The following is a 17,808-nucleotide window of genomic DNA, read 5'->3' on the forward strand; positions in this document are numbered from 1 at the left end:
ATGGAAAATTACTATGTATACCACCGCAAATAATGTGAAACGTATGATGTATTTTAGCCGTTCAGGATCGTTTATGAGGTACCAGTAGTATTCCACAATAACAATATGCTGTTGTAATGGAAATTTCGCCCTTAATTAGGACATATTAGGAGAGGACGCCAGTCAGTTGCAGGCTCTTGGAGTAGATTATAAGATTTCCATCTGTTACATGCACCCTTAAAACAAGTAAATCGGAAATACAATGTTTAGTACTCAACATTCCATTATATTGCTTACTAACATATTGCTCTGAACTCATGAAAAGACGCCCAGGGATGAAATAATGAAATAATAGTATTAGAATTCCATGCGGGACATGCTACTTGTTTGGGAGCTTGTATACTCTTTCATCACTCACTCACTTCTAACTTAAAAAGTAAGTGTAGCTGTCCAAAAATGTTTACACAAGTTACTTTGATTGAGTGATTGAAAGGATAGCTACTATCTGATCATAATAAATAATGCATGAGTTGATTCAGTCATAAGAGTACACACGAGATAATCAAAGAATCAGCTGCGACTACTTTTTGAGAAAAAATAGTGCTTTCGGTAGTTGAATCCCCAGCTATACAACTCTGCATAGAGATTTAAAGGAGACTTGAGCTTCAGAGAGTAATTTCATACTACGTCCGAACCATGCCCATCAGTATGTTTCAGCTTGCTGCCTTTCACAACAGAATAAATAATACAGTAGTCATGCATGTCATGTTCTACAGTGATGTGAAATCATTAGTCTATACTGGCCACCTGTTCTCATCCTGTGGCCATGGGCACTCTTATTTGTTGCGCACAGGTGCAGACTGGGACTACACTCCAGATTGCAAAAAAAACATGGTCTCTCTAGTGCCAGCCCAAACATTTTTTTAACTTAGTGCATGAGCTGCAAACAATGCAGTAGTGAAAGGCAATGCAGTCTTTCACTGTGAGGACCCAACCTACCTTTGGAGGTGAAGAAACCTACCTTTTTAGAAGAAGAGTGCTTTCTGTGACTGCACTGGCCAGTGGGTGGGAGGAACACCACAGCAATGGCAATGGAATAAGTGTCCCCATGCAAAGGTACATCTCATGCTTGTGAAGAAGTAATTCATATCTCTAAACAGGCAAATGCTTGGAGTACAGACCACGGTTACCCCATGAGAATGGACAAAATTGCAATACAATAAAATGGATAACAATTGAGCAAAGATAAAGTCAGATATAAACAGACCTTGACCATGGACTATACCACATGCAAGTGCCTTTCCTTTTGTAGACACACTGTTACTGAGCAACTTAGGTGCTGTCGATCTTTGTCCAACTACCCACTGGTCCCACAGTCACTTCAAGTCCCTAAAGACCTAAAATGTCAGGCCGCTGATTTCAGAACACTCATCCCTTCTAGCGACTTGGATCCGGGCAGCAACTTCCTTTATCATTATGCACCAGCAGCTTTACTTTTTCCCCAGGGGCACATTATTTCCATTTTCATTCTTATGGTCCACATCTGTTGGATAAGCTAGATGCCTATATATACACAAGGCTGGAATCTGTTGTGCAGGTTGAAGTTAGTTCTACAGACAGCACAGAATGTGCTTTCATACCTAGTTCACTGTTTTAAATATTATGACACACAATCCGTGATAAACAGAATACAGCGAAATGGTGGGAAAGCTGGTGACGTCCATATCCTATAGTTGGTACTACTTTAAGATACAAATATAATCTCATAATTTAACAAAAGTTAAGTCCTAAAATGTTTCCAGAGTGAATTACACTTCGAATATAAGTTCACTCCCTTTTAAAACACTTTACAAGTGGCACCTCTTATGTAGTTCCATTGTTCAAGACTTCCATTTATGCGTCTGAGTGACAGAAGTAACCAAAAGTGGCTGTGGGCCATCAGGATTAGGATAAAGTTATGTCACAAAGTGCTACCCAGGTAGGTATACTAATACACATTGCAAGGTCTTGCAGTTGTATCAGGAATATTTAATATTCTACACAAAATAGAGCGAACGGGACGTCCTACGGTTGGGGAGAATCCTCCTTGGATTACTAGTGCCAAAATGGTGGAATGCCGTGAATTCTTGGTCCCAAAAATAAGCAAGACATAGCATTGCTTCTGATTTCACTATGTGCTGTTTGCAAGGCTGTTTTGATGTAGGATTGCGAGCAGTGCGTTGAAAGTTTAATTAGTCTTTGAATTTGAAAAGAAATCATTAATGGATTGAAAAATTAAAAGCCTTGCTTCACCATCAGGTTCTACAGCGGCTGATCAAGTCAAGAGGAAAATCGCAAAGTAAACATTTAAATGTTCAGTTGGTAGCTGCTGATAAACTTGCACAGTGCCCACCGGTAAGTGGAAGATATTTTACATCTCCTGTGCTTGTAAGATCATCCTGCTTTGTCTATATTGCTAGTAACAATTTTTTGTTTACAAAAATGATTAGAAATAAACAGTTAAAATAGAATCCATGGCTTTGCAAAGTAGAAATCCCTTTCCAATGGGAAAGGCAGCTTTCAGTATAACTGTTTCTCACAGTTATTGCCCACCTTTACCTAGCTTGTGTTCCAGATGGCTTAATTCTGTAATGACATTGGGGACGTGATACGATAGAATATCGATAAGAAAACTATTGTTCTACAAAAATATTGTATTCAGAATATTGGCATCCACAATGTCATGAAGGAAAGTATATGTAGCTAAGTATTGATTTACTATTCATAACTATACGTATCCTCAAGATAAATACTGCCAAGGGTTGCAGACGTGGCGGAGTATATCTACAGGCACCTTCATTTGCCTTCACAATATTGTAGTAGTCAGAATCCATGATACAATATTTATGTTGGACAATATTTAAAAGTTGGTATTCTGGTAATACACCTACACAGGCCATCATCATGATATACGTTGTTTTTACACCTTCTATTTAAAGGGTGTAAGATAACAGTGCCTTACAATGCCCTTTAGCCTTTTATATGTTTCAGTACTACATTGTTAGACTTCACAAGTTTTGGATCACAAAACACCTCACACCACATTGTAAACATTCCACCTCCAAAGGCGTGTCCAGAGAGGCATGTGAAACATCTTGCCCTTATTGGGCTATTTCAATATGCACTCCTGTTCCTTAGTGTTGGACTTTTGGCCATACGCATGGTCATCCCTAGTCTTTTTGCCTCCTTCCTCCTGGTTTTTCTGACCTTTCGCTGTTGGCTCTAGGACTCTGAGCACTTTATCACTGCTGACCAGTGTTAAAGTGCAGGTGCTCTCCCATCTAAAGTTGGTATGATTGGCTTATACCTGATTGGCATATTTAATTTACCTATAAGTCCCTTGTACAGTGGTATCTCTATACCCAGGGCCTGTAAATTAAATACTACTAGTGGGCCTGCAGCGCTGCTTGCGCCACCCACTGAAGTAGACTTTCAAACCTGTCTCAGGCCTGCTAGCGCAGGGCCTGTGTGCGCAGTTTTCTGCCACAGGGACCTGGCATCTAAATTTACTTGCCAGGCCCAGAACTCCCCTTTTACTACATGTAAGTCACCCCTAAAGTACGCCCTGTGGGCAGGGTGCCATGTATGTAGAAAGGCAGGACATGTGCCATATTGCATGGCCTGTCCTGGTAGTGACAAACAGCCTAACTTGGTGTCTCACTGCTGTGAGTGCTGCCTTCTCATAGGATTGCATTAGAAATGCCCTGCCTTATGTGTAGGGGTATTGTCTGATTTATGAGGGCTAGCGTAGGCGTGTTTGGTATGGTTGTGATGGTGATAATAAATACTGCTTACTGGTGTGGGTGTATTTTTTATTACTATCACAGAAATGCCACTTCTAGAAAGTGCGCATTTATCTGTGCTTATGATTCTGGTGTTTTGCAGCTTGACTCCAATCCACGTCTGGGCAGAGTGACAGTTGGGGCTTTGTGCATACTTTTCAGACAGCCTGTACACAGGGAGGGTGGAGGTGTCACTGAGGTGCATCTACATACTGAATAGTCTTCCTGGGCTGAGAGAAGGGAGAGGCGGGGCACACCTACATTTGTAAAGGCTGTGCCCTGGCCTCACACAATAGGGTCGTTAACCCCCCACTGATGTTTGGAGCCTGTGCTGAAAGGAGAGAGGGGGCACTCCCAGAACCAGTTGTAACTGGCTGGAACCTCCTCTCCCTACCACTGTAAAACACTGTAAGAACTGACTATAAGTACAGGGGAATTTTCCCCACAATTTGAACATTCTTGGAACTTGGAACTGGACACAGAACGCTGATGAATGGACTCACCAGGAAACCGCCATGGACTGCTGCTGCTGTGCTGACCTGTGACCTGCCTGGTCACTAGGAGGAACTGCCACCAACTGCACCCCTTGTGCTGGCCTGTAGCTGGACCCACCAGCCCTGTACCGTCTCCTTGATTATTGTTCCCAGGGGCAGGGTGCTGTGGCCCCTGACCCCTGCAACGATCTTCTACATCTTTGCCCAGGATGCTTGAAGAGAAAAAAGGCATTCTTGGTGTTGCTGGGGCTGCCGATGTGCCCTCGCGCTTTGAAAGCGCTTTTCTGTGATGAAAAGAAATCACCGCCGCAGCCCGGGCTTTAGATGGTCCCTAGCGCTTTGAAAAGCGCTTTTTCCTTTGCCAAAGGAAAAATCACCGCCGCAGCCCAGGCTGCAGATTTTACCTTAGCGCTGTGAAAAGCGCTGTATTTTGAGCCCAGGATCACCGCTGCAGCCGGGTTATTTGTTTTCTTTCCAAGCGCGAGGACCGCGCTCGACTCTGTGCCCCCCGGGGCACGAGAAAGACCAACTTGAAGGAATCCGGAGCAAGCCTGCTCCTAGCGGTGCCCCCGGGGTAGGGATCGCTCCGAGGAGCGCCCCCGGGGCACCAGCAGGCCCCACCTTGGGCTGCGACGGGATCGGGACGACGAGGGAGAGGAGGACGCCTCTCCCTCGCGTGGAGGAGTCCCGGAGGACTCCCCTGTGGACTCGGGCCGGGCGGCAGCCTCGCCGGAGGCCCGCCCTGGCCCCCGGCTCACTGGTTGGCCCCCTCGCGGGCCCAGCAATACTTCAGTTCGGGGTCTCCCTTCGAGGAAGGGCCCCGGAGGCCCAGGGAGACCCCAGAGGTTAACGGGACCCCCGGAGGGGCCCGTGTGGAAACCGGGAGGGGGTGCGAGGCGCCCCCCTCCCTCTTTAAACACTGGGTGACTTTGGCCCCCCACAGGAGGGTCGGTGGAGGCCCGGGGGGGGCCCCCACTGATCGCGGGCCCCAGGAGGGGCCCGTCAACAGTACAGAGGGGGTGCGTGCCGCCCCCTTCTTCCCCAGGACTTTGAGGAGGCCCCCTCACTGCGCAGAGGAGCGCTGGGGGCCCCTTTCTTCTTTGTCTGCAGGCACGGAGGGTGCCTGCTTCATCAAAACAGGTACTGTCTAACATGGACCAATACCCCCATAATGGAAGTTCTTGCTACCGACTTTATTAATTATGATGTATTGCCTACCTGTATTTTGATGCTTTTACATATGTGTGCACATGTTCCTTTTATGGGCATGACTTGCTAATATGTTTGCTTAACTTGCCATAGGTTTTCTAATGTTCCTACTATGGGCGTTTTATGATATTCTTATGACAAGTGTGCTAATGTGATAACGTGTTTCCTGACTACTGCTTATGTTGCAGAATACTGAGTAACCTGTGTGTTATGTGTGACTACTGCTAGTTTGCAGAGTAACTAATGTGTAACGTTCTGACAACTGCTAAGGTAGCAGGATAGTACTGTTATGTGATGTTGGTCTGATAATTACGTTGTGTACAATACAGGATATTTTCATATAATCTAGTGTTGTGTTTCCTTGGTGGTGGGAATATTGCGTCACATGTATGTGTGTGTTGTGCAGACGCTTTACGCATTGCCTCCGGGTTAAGCCTGACTGCTCGTGCCATGCTACCAAGGGGGTGAGCAGGGGTTATCTTGGACGTGTAACTCCCTTGCCCTGACTAGAGTGGGTAAGTTCTGCCTGGCTGAGGTGCATACCCTAGCCAACCAGAAACCCCATTTCTAACATTGGAAGTCAGCGGTGAGGATAGGACTTGTGCTTGCACAATACCATTGTGACTCATTATTTCACTACAAGGATTGCGTTTAGACCATCACATGTTTGGCTTCTCTTAACTTTCTCTCTTTGGTCATTTTTCCTGTTTTCAGTTCTCACGCTTGGGTATTGTGATTGTCACAGTTGAGTTATTTGTACCTTTTCAAGATGGGGCTTACCTTTGATTTAGAGGACCTGCCGTTTTACACGCAGGGGGAATTAGAGGGGTTCTGTAGAGAGAGAGGGCTGCCTGTAGAAGGGGACCTCAGGAGATCTCTGAATTTCTTTGAAAGGTTTGTGACATTTACCCAGGGAGGGAGTGTGCGTAGGGGGTACCCAGAGGATCCTGAGTGTAGCGAGGGTTCCCAATGGGAGGGCTCCCAGACCTCATCCCTAGAGAGTGGTAGAGAGACTGATCAGGAGGGTGAGAATGACCGGTTGGGGACGCCAGTTGACAGGGAAGGCCCCAGTGATAGGGAGTCCCTTGCTGGGTCCAGTGTAAGAAGCAGGGCTACCTCTCATTCCTTGACGCCTGATGAGCTAAGAGATAGGCGGGAAGAGAGGGACCTGAAGTTGCAGTTAGCGCGCCTAGCTGTTGAGGAGAGAAGGGCTGAGGTAGAGAAGGCCTTAGTACAGGAGAGAATGGCAGAGGCAGAGAGGGCCTTTGCCAGAGAAAGACTCGCTCTAGAGCGCAGTCTGAAGGTTCTGGACTCACCAGCGCTGCAGGTGGAGTCCAGTGGTGGCAGCAATGTACAGTGCTGTAGCAAAGAGGTTCCTCACATACCCATAGATCTGGTACCTAGGTTCCAAGAGGGGGGTGACATACGTCAGTGGTTAAAGGAATATGAGAAGGCTCTGGTAGAGCGCAGGATCCCTGAGAAGGATTGGGGAACTGGCCTAGGGAGTTTTTTTCCTGAGGAGGGGAGGGATGCCCTACTGACTCTAGAAGAGAGTGACAGGGAGGGGTACTCCGCTGTGAAGAACGCACTGATTGTGAAGTATGGTTTCTCCCCTGAGGAATACAGAAAAAGGTTTAGGGGTGGTAAGAAACTGTCCCACCAGTCTTGGGAGGAGTTTGTGGAGGCTTGCTGCATTGCACTAGATGGATGGGTGAAGGGTAGCACAGTAAACAATTTTGAAGGGCTGTTTAATCTGATTCTCAGAGAGCACCTGTTTCGTTGTTGTTTTTCAGAGTTACGCCAACACTTGTCAGTGTGTGAGCTCTCTGACCCCAGGGAGCTTGCAAAGGAGGCAGACTTCTGGTTGCGTACCAGAGGGTCTGGTGTGACATTAGGGGGTGTTCCTAATGAGAGTGGTCTAGGTGTTTCCCAACCAGGTGTGGTGGGAAAGGCTTGTGTCCCAGGTAGGTCCCAGTGTATTGGGGCGGGTAAGGCACCCCATGTCCAGTCTCAGAAGAGAGGGAATGGGGCTGGGCTGAGGCCCAAGGTGCCCAAGATACCGTCCCAGGCCCCTGAAGGTTCCATGAGTGAACGCCAGGAGGTGAGCCTAACCTGTGCCGTAGGGCCAGCTGTTCAGAAGGATCCCATTTTGTCATTAGGACTTAGGCGGGTGGCTGGTGATAGCGTTCCGCCGGTCCTGGTGTCTGGTAGTCTCGCTCTACAGCGGAGGAGGCGGAAATCCAGGCATAGGGTTGAGAGGGGGCTGCGGGCCCCAGTGGAGAACCTGGAGGGTCAGGGGTCAGCTCTGAGTGCAGAGCCCCCCAGGAATGACCTTGGTGAGACCATTTCTGGGCTGGGGGGAATCCAGACTCTGTCAGATGGGCAGAGGTCAGGAGACCTGCGCCAGCCAGACTCTTGTGTGGCCCTTGGGGAAAGTGTTTCCCTGATGGGGGGTAGGTGTGCCCCCCAGGAAGTCCTGGTGCGCCAGGCAATGATTCAACCGCAGGGTGGTGACTCTGGGTTGGATGATCAGGTTCAGGGGGTAAACTCTGACCTGATGGGGAGTACGTGTGCTCCCCAGGAAGTCCTGGTGCGCCAGGCAGTGGTTCAACCGCAGGGTAGTGACTCTGGGTTGGATTGCCAGATTCAGGGGGTAAGCTCTGATCTGGTAGGGGGTAGGTGTGCTCCCAAGGAAGTCCTGGTTCGCTGGGCAATGGTCCAGTCTAAGGATGTCGTCCCTGGACTAGATAGACAGGTTCAGGGGGTAAACTCTGACCTGGTTGGGGGGGCGGTTAGTGTGCTCACCCCCCTGTGTGAAACTTCTGGTGGCTTCTCCCGAGGTGGGGAGACGCAGGACTCTGGAAGTGGGGTTCAGGGAGGGGGAAGCCCGCCCCGGACCCCGGTGCAACTCAAGGGTGTCGTCCCTAGGTTGGGTGGTCAGTCGCCAGGTAGTGATCCTGGGCTGGCGAGAAAGTTGTGCAGGGCTGCTGTACCCAGCACCCTGGCAAGTGTGGATTCTGGTGATACCCCTCCTAGGAGAGGAGGGCGGGATCCTAGAAGGAGGGGTAGAGGGAGGAGAGCCTCGCCTCTAGCCCCTGTAGAACCTATGGGTGCGGACCCTAGGTTGGTGGATCAGTGGCAGGGTAGAGCCCCTGAACTGATCGGAAATGGAGTGGAGACAGGTTGCTTTGCACCTGGGGCTACCGCCCCCCACTCATTATGGTTTCAGAGACCAGAGGCTCCTAGATGGCCTGGGGCCTGGTTCTGGCCATTGGCAGCTAGAGAATCCCCGTGGGTTGGTCTAGGCTGCCTGGGACGCATTGACAGAGAGATCCCAGTGGAGTCAGGAAGGCGTAGAACTGGAACATGCCCCTGCTGTTGTGGGCCTGGGTCCTTGTTCTATCGCCCCAATCAGGAAAGTACATCAAGGTATTGATTGTTCTCCCCTGGATTTTGGCTGGTAGGGGGTTGTGTTGGACTTTTGGCCATACGCATGGTCATCCCTAGTCTTTTTGCCTCCTTCCTCCTGGTTTTTCTGACCTTTCGCTGTTGGCTCTAGGACTCTGAGCACTTTATCACTGCTGACCAGTGTTAAAGTGCAGGTGCTCTCCCATCTAAAGTTGGTATGATTGGCTTATACCTGATTGGCATATTTAATTTACCTATAAGTCCCTTGTACAGTGGTATCTCTATACCCAGGGCCTGTAAATTAAATACTACTAGTGGGCCTGCAGCGCTGCTTGCGCCACCCACTGAAGTAGACTTTCAAACCTGTCTCAGGCCTGCTAGCGCAGGGCCTGTGTGCGCAGTTTTCTGCCACAGGGACCTGGCATCTAAATTTACTTGCCAGGCCCAGAACTCCCCTTTTACTACATGTAAGTCACCCCTAAAGTACGCCCTGTGGGCAGGGTGCCATGTATGTAGAAAGGCAGGACATGTGCCATATTGCATGGCCTGTCCTGGTAGTGACAAACAGCCTAACTTGGTGTCTCACTGCTGTGAGTGCTGCCTTCTCATAGGATTGCATTAGAAATGCCCTGCCTTATGTGTAGGGGTATTGTCTGATTTATGAGGGCTAGCGTAGGCGTGTTTGGTATGGTTGTGATGGTGATAATAAATACTGCTTACTGGTGTGGGTGTATTTTTTATTACTATCACAGAAATGCCACTTCTAGAAAGTGCGCATTTATCTGTGCTTATGATTCTGGTGTTTTGCAGCTTGACTCCAATCCACGTCTGGGCAGAGTGACAGTTGGGGCTTTGTGCATACTTTTCAGACAGCCTGTACACAGGGAGGGTGGAGGTGTCACTGAGGTGCATCTACATACTGAATAGTCTTCCTGGGCTGAGAGAAGGGAGAGGCGGGGCACACCTACATTTGTAAAGGCTGTGCCCTGGCCTCACACAATAGGGTCGTTAACCCCCCACTGATGTTTGGAGCCTGTGCTGAAAGGAGAGAGGGGGCACTCCCAGAACCAGTTGTAACTGGCTGGAACCTCCTCTCCCTACCACTGTAAAACACTGTAAGAACTGACTATAAGTACAGGGGAATTTTCCCCACAATTTGAACATTCTTGGAACTTGGAACTGGACACAGAACGCTGATGAATGGACTCACCAGGAAACCGCCATGGACTGCTGCTGCTGTGCTGACCTGTGACCTGCCTGGTCACTAGGAGGAACTGCCACCAACTGCACCCCTTGTGCTGGCCTGTAGCTGGACCCACCAGTCCTGTACCGTCTCCTTGATTATTGTTCCCAGGGGCAGGGTGCTGTGGCCCCTGACCCCTGCAACGATCTTCTACATCTTTGCCCAGGATGCTTGAAGAGAAAAAAGGCATTCTTGGTGTTGCTGGGGCTGCCGATGTGCCCTCGCGCTTTGAAAGCGCTTTTCTGTGATGAAAAGAAATCACCGCCGCAGCCCGGGCTTTAGATGGTCCCTAGCGCTTTGAAAAGCGCTTTTTCCTTTGCCAAAGGAAAAATCACCGCCGCAGCCCAGGCTGCAGATTTTACCTTAGCGCTGTGAAAAGCGCTGTATTTTGAGCCCAGGATCACCGCTGCAGCCGGGTTATTTGTTTTCTTTCCAAGCGCGAGGACCGCGCTCGACTCTGTGCCCCCCGGGGCACGAGAAAGACCAACTTGAAGGAATCCGGAGCAAGCCTGCTCCTAGCGGTGCCCCCGGGGTAGGGATCGCTCCGAGGAGCGCCCCCGGGGCACCAGCAGGCCCCACCTTGGGCTGCGACGGGATCGGGACGACGAGGGAGAGGAGGACGCCTCTCCCTCGCGTGGAGGAGTCCCGGAGGACTCCCCTGTGGACTCGGGCCGGGCGGCAGCCTCGCCGGAGGCCCGCCCTGGCCCCCGGCTCACTGGTTGGCCCCCTCGCGGGCCCAGCAATACTTCAGTTCGGGGTCTCCCTTCGAGGAAGGGCCCCGGAGGCCCAGGGAGACCCCAGAGGTTAACGGGACCCCCGGAGGGGCCCGTGTGGAAACCGGGAGGGGGTGCGAGGCGCCCCCCTCCCTCTTTAAACACTGGGTGACTTTGGCCCCCCACAGGAGGGTCGGTGGAGGCCCGGGGGGGGCCCCCACTGATCGCGGGCCCCAGGAGGGGCCCGTCAACAGTACAGAGGGGGTGCGTGCCGCCCCCTTCTTCCCCAGGACTTTGAGGAGGCCCCCTCACTGCGCAGAGGAGCGCTGGGGGCCCCTTTCTTCTTTGTCTGCAGGCACGGAGGGTGCCTGCTTCATCAAAACAGGTACTGTCTAACATGGACCAATACCCCCATAATGGAAGTTCTTGCTACCGACTTTATTAATTATGATGTATTGCCTACCTGTATTTTGATGCTTTTACATATGTGTGCACATGTTCCTTTTATGGGCATGACTTGCTAATATGTTTGCTTAACTTGCCATAGGTTTTCTAATGTTCCTACTATGGGCGTTTTATGATATTCTTATGACAAGTGTGCTAATGTGATAACGTGTTTCCTGACTACTGCTTATGTTGCAGAATACTGAGTAACCTGTGTGTTATGTGTGACTACTGCTAGTTTGCAGAGTAACTAATGTGTAACGTTCTGACAACTGCTAAGGTAGCAGGATAGTACTGTTATGTGATGTTGGTCTGATAATTACGTTGTGTACAATACAGGATATTTTCATATAATCTAGTGTTGTGTTTCCTTGGTGGTGGGAATATTGCGTCACATGTATGTGTGTGTTGTGCAGACGCTTTACGCATTGCCTCCGGGTTAAGCCTGACTGCTCGTGCCATGCTACCAAGGGGGTGAGCAGGGGTTATCTTGGACGTGTAACTCCCTTGCCCTGACTAGAGTGGGTAAGTTCTGCCTGGCTGAGGTGCATACCCTAGCCAACCAGAAACCCCATTTCTAACACTTAGGCTTTCTTTTACATAGATGGTACTGCATTCTGTATGTGAGGCCTTTTTTCTGGCTAATGCATTTTTAAGCAATTATCTGTGTAAGTGTTAAATGTAGGTCTGTGAGTTCTCTTGTTTCAGACCCTACTCATCATTTACACAAGCACTTTAACAAGATATTCAGTTCTGCTGGCTGTCTCTTCCAACCTAACCCTGACAAACGAAATGTATTTATTTGCCTGTGGCTGATGGGATAGGACAGTTCCCCTATTTTCTTAGAATAGGTATGTGATGCAAATATGTATCAATAATGCATTTAGGAATACTCCTACATTAACATAATCGGTTACATCACTGTAGACATCCTTAACAATGTAGCCAGTGATGCAGGTGTCAGAGACAATTGTGACCAGTGCTAAGAAGTCTGAACCGACACTGGGGCTGGAGAATAATTGATGCCGTCAGTGATGTCATTATTGATGTAATTTGTGATGCGTTCAGTGAGATAACGAGTGAGATATTGAGTCAGGTCATGAGCAGTACATGTGGGAAGTGAATTATGGTTCGCATAACCAACCATAACTGACTTAAGTTTTATACATGCCTTATGAGCAAAAGAAACCATTGCTTACTCTTAAAGTGACATCAAATCACCACTTTGAAATGGTAAGAGATAGGAGGGGTATGCTTGGCATGCATATTTTATGAAAAAGGACATATAAAAATGTGTTGGTGCCAAAAAGCATTATCTTGCACCTTTTCTCTTCATCAACACACCTTTATAATACCCCTATTGGGTTAATCAAACCAGCCGCTATTTTACATTACCCCTTTTAATTCGGTTTTCCACCTCTATTTTAAAGAATGACATAACCTTAAACAAAGACCCAGATCTGATCCTTTAGCTTTTAGTGTATGTCTCCTAATATCCATGTCTGTGTTTTTCCACTCTGTTAGTGGTATCATGATCCATAGCTACCATTTTTGTGTTTCTTTCATTTAGTCCCAAATGGATGTTAATAATGCAGCTATAGTGGGTGATGCATTTACTGTGCATTGTGTGTAAGTAAAAGGCCTCTGGCAGGTTGTATTGATGACTTTCCATTGTAAAATAAAATGATTTGTAATTAATGAAATGAATGCCGACTGTCTGGTAGGCAAGATCTCAAATGGAATTTCATATGAAGCTACACACTCACAAACACATTTGATTCCCAAACATGCTGGTAGGGTTCTACATGCTATGTGATGTGGCGGAGAAGGGGCTGAGAGCCGGAGCTGCAGAGGAACGCTCTGAGTGAGCTGCTCCAAAACCTCTAAGAGCTTGGCGTGCCACCCAGCTGCCGCCAGCTGCCATTTATCGCCTACCACCGTTCACTGCTCCTGCATGTAGGACCAGCAGGAAAAGGCAAGTTAAATTGGCAGCAGGGTAGAAAAAGCAGACTGTCAGCGATTGTTAGGCAAAGAGGAAGCGCAGTCGTCTGTGCGCTGTCCATGGAGTGAGGCAATCTATCTGGCATGATGTTGGGCACCTGAGACCCCCCCACGGAGAACCAGAGAGTGAATCTCATATTGTGTGAGCCTCCAACTGGATCCATCTGGAAGAACAGAGCACCTGAGTGAGCTTAGAGGAGAGGACTCCAAGAGTTCTGAGAACTGCGAGGGCCTTGGAATTTCATCGAGCCACTGAAGCACCAGGTGTGCTTGTGCCAGGGTCTGCAGCCCTTGGCCCTCCTACTGTCAAGGGCCGAAAGGAACCTGATTCTTGGGGTGTCTCCCAGTCTGCACGAGTAGTCGAGCAGTAAGGGGGATTTTGGATTTGGCCCTCTCTGCAGGGTCACCGCCAAACGTTTTCCCTTCACCCCTTCTGTTTTCAAAAATTCGTTTTTAATGGCATCAAGAGTCTGTGCAGTTTACCACTACTAACCAGTGCTAAAGTGATTGTGCTCCTTAAAACATGGTAGAAATGGCCTACACCTGATTGGCACATTCAATTACTTGTAAGCCCCTAGTATATGATACTACATGGTACCCAGGGCCCATAACTAGTGCGGGCATGCAGCATTCACTGCGCCACCTACTCCACTAGCGCTTTTAAATATGTCTCAGGCCTGCCATTGCAGCCTCTATTGCAGTTTTAAACTGCCATTTTTGCCCAGCAAAATCAATCTTCAAAAGAAACCTTTTCCCAGGCCTAAACCTTCTTTTGTAGTTCATATTTCACACATAAGAGATGCCCTAAAGGCCCATAGGGCAGGGTGAATTGTATTAAAAAATTAGGACATGTGTTTTTAAGTTTTACATGCCCTGGAAGTGAAAAAACACTTACATGTGTTTATTACTTCTGTAAGGTCTACCTCTTCCACAGAAAAACATTGGGTATATTACTATTAATACGTGCTAACATTTGATTGGGAGCAGGTAGAAATGGTATGTTTAGACTCAAATTAATTGGAATTCAGATACCTGTGGCTGTTGCTTTGATCTTTTAGATACTATTTTGCACTAAACACTTGAAAAATTCATAACTCCGGTTCTACTGGCTGGGTTTAATACATTTTATTGTCATTTTATTCACTACAATGTTTACTATTTTTCTAAGTTGGTTTGGGATTTCCCTTGTATTGTGTTTTCACTGTATTACTGTTTGTGTGCTGCCTAAATACCTCACACATTGCCTCTAAGTTAAGCATGACAGTTTTGTGGCAACTATCAAAGGGTTAAGTACAGGTTAATTTAGTGACTTCTGTGGTTACCCCTTGCAAGGATGGTGGCTGTTGCTTGAGTAGGGTTGATATACCCTCAACCAATAACCCAATTCCCTACTTGGGAGATATGAGAGGTGTTGGGGTGGGCTGAGGGTCTCATGGTCAAGGGAAGAGTTGGTGTATTAGCAGTTCCAGGTTACATCAGCGTAGCTTCAGGTCTGCTGTTTTAATGCAACTCTGGGAGCAATTTGAGCTCTTGGATACTCTGTGGTAAACATTGCTCCGCAAAAGCCACAAAGTAAAACCCTGTAAGCAGACACCAAGGATTGACAAAACAGTAAATGCATTATAGCAGGGCTTCGGTACACCTGATGGTTATCATAACTAATGATGTACCTATTCATCACCTCAACTCATCATCAATTTGGTTCAGTTATTTTGTTGTTGTTGTTGCTAAGTACCTGGGTCTGAGGCAGTGAATTGAGAAAGTGTTTGTTTTACTCTAACCTCATAGTTAGATAGTTCAAGAATCTTTCAGTTCTAACTCTCCTGAGACACTGAGCACTTGAGAAGTTGAGTTGTTAGCTTTTGCCAGCACCGCAGTAGCGTGCTTGTGAAGAAGCATATAAAGCACAACAAATTATATAGAAAATATAACAACTAAGGTGCAGGGCATGTCATGGTCAAAATGAAATTTAGAAATGAGGGCATCCGATCAGATACAGTGAAGACACAATATCCTTAACAACAACGGGAAGCAACAACATGAAAGAAAGTGGATCAGTGAAAGGCCTGCTTAGGTCCTTAGGTGGAGGGATTCTGAAAAATAAAGCACAGAAAAAGAAAGATGCAGAAAAAAGAATTTTTTTACAGCAATTACACAAAAACATCTAATTCCATATGGTGTAAAAGAAAAGCCTAGGTCAATAGGATCCAAGAAGGGGAATCTGATTTGCAAATCTACACTAACAACTGAGTCCTTCTGAGTATGTAAGATGCCTGAGAAGGCATCGCTAAGTAGTTAGAAAGTCTTGGAAAGAAAAGAAAGATGAATAAATGACTAGATGATAGTAATAAAGGAAAAGGTAAAAGAAAAACTGTTAAAAAAAAATGTTATCGTCACATTTTCGAAATTCAGCGTATGTATCTCTCTCTCTCTCTCTCTCCTCTGGATTTTTGGGTTTGGTAATAACTTTGGTACCGTTTGACGAATCTTCTTGAAAAGTTAAAAAAAAGGCCGATCCAACTCAGATCCTTCCCATTTATTTTTGCATAGACAAATTGAACAGCAATACTGCAATAATGGCTGAATTTAATTACACCAAATGTGGCTAATAGCTAGATCTTAGTCCAGAAAGTGTGCTTTTTGTGATTTGGTGTAAATCCGTTTAGTAGTTTTTTAACAATAAAGGTTAAAAAACTTTGTATATTTCACACCGCAGAGGTTCTGTGGAACGGACAGATCTCCGGATACTGTCATCCCTTGAACAAAGATGTGGCAGCAGGCATTTTAGAACTTAGGGACTCAGTCCCCTGTCCTACAAAAAAGTATAAAAAAAGAGGGGGCAGAGTATGGATTCACTGCCCCCCTAGGCCTGTTGCCATGCCCTGCTAATTACCTCCCATATTACATCACTCATGACATGCTCTATGACATGATTGGTACATTCACTGCAACATCAGAAATTACGTCATTGATGACAACACTGTGGATAGCAGGGGCACGACTTATGGTTACTCTAGGGCATGACTTATAGTTACTTGAGGTAACTATAACTGGCAAATTTCAGTGATATATATATATATGTATATATATGTATATATATATATATATATATGTTTGATTCACTGAAAAAACAAAGGTTAAAGTAATGTTATAGTTAGATGAGAATTTCAGTGACAACGTAACATTTTAAACAAACAAACGTTCAAAACATACAAAACCACCAAAATGCAACAACTATAGTTTACTCTGGTAATTATAACTTGTGCCCTGCGGTAACTCTAACTTTCTCCCTCGCCATGCAAAATTTTCTTATCAATAATTTAATTCCAAAAGTTGCAGTGGTACTGTTAGAAATTGGGTCTTGAGGTGGCAGAGGTATGAACCCTGTCCAAGTAGGGACCATAATCCTAGTAAGGGTAAGTCAGGTACACACCCTAAATTAACCTGTGCTTACCCTCTGGTAGCTTGGCACAGAGTAGTCAGTCTTAACATAACAGGAAATGTGTAAACTATTTGTGTAACACTTAAGTACAGTAACACAGTGAAAGACACCACAAAAAAGACTCCACACCAGTTTAGAAAAATAGAGTAAAACAAGACCAAAATGACAGAAATGCAATGAGTAGAAGTTGAGATAAGAATTTTTTAAGATTAAGGGCCTGATTTAGAGTTTGGTGGATGGAGTTACTCCGTCACAAATGTGGCGGATATCCTGTCGGCAGTATTACAATTCCATTATGGCCTGTGGAACTTGTAATACAGAGGACGGGATATCCATCATGTTTGTGACAAAGTAACCCCTCCGTCAAACTCAAAATGAGGCCCTAAATGTGAAAACAGTGCTTAGAAGACACTAGCAGTCAAAAGGTTACTTGAGGTCGTGAAGGACAAGTGCAAATCCAAACCAGGCCAACTGCGATGGAGGGCAGAGTCTGCTGAAGCAGTACCTTTGATGGAGCAAAGCATGGATGTCGAGGGTCAGATTATCCACGCAGATTATCCACGCAGTCGGTCACTGTGTCGTCATACTTCACTGAAGTGAATATGATGTGTAGTTGAGTTGCGCAGAGCGTGGTTGTCGGGCCACATAGGCTGTGAATCCGCTGTCGTCGAACACCCTCTGTGTCCTCATTAAAGGAGTTATGCCGATTTTTCTCACGCATTCAAGGCAATGCATCGATTTTTGAAGAAATCTTCTGCATAACCCATTTTTAAGTCCCAGTAGTGGAAGGGGCACCTCAGGCAAGGGTAGGACTAACAGATGGCAGAGTCCAGCAGCATCAGGAGAGTTGCAGGCAGTCTTTGATGTTCCTGAGACTCAAAAACAGGGGCCAAGCCAAAAAGCCTTTGGAGAATCTTGGGTTCAAGGATGTAGAGAGCAGGTCCAGTACCTCCCATTCCAGGCCAGAAGCAGCTGGCCAACACATCAAAGGAAGTAGGAGAGTGGCAGTCCCTCCTACAGCACACAGCAAACAGTAGGCCAACACAGCAATGCA

General features: G+C 46.9%; 1 protein-coding gene across 1 annotated transcript in view; it reads left to right on the forward strand.

Annotated features, from left to right (window-relative positions):
- CACNB4 (calcium voltage-gated channel auxiliary subunit beta 4) overlaps positions 1-17,808 on the forward strand; it is a 613,027-nt gene that overhangs the window by 531,279 nt on the left and 63,940 nt on the right. The window contains exon 11 of the mRNA XM_069225181.1: positions 2,278-2,373. Within this exon, the coding sequence (XP_069081282.1) occupies positions 2,278-2,373 (96 nt within the window). The remainder of the gene's footprint in view (positions 1-2,277; positions 2,374-17,808) is intronic.

The sequence above is a fragment of the Pleurodeles waltl genome, chromosome 3_1, assembly GCF_031143425.1.
Source record: "Pleurodeles waltl isolate 20211129_DDA chromosome 3_1, aPleWal1.hap1.20221129, whole genome shotgun sequence".
Classification (NCBI taxonomy): domain Eukaryota; kingdom Metazoa; phylum Chordata; class Amphibia; order Caudata; family Salamandridae; genus Pleurodeles; species Pleurodeles waltl.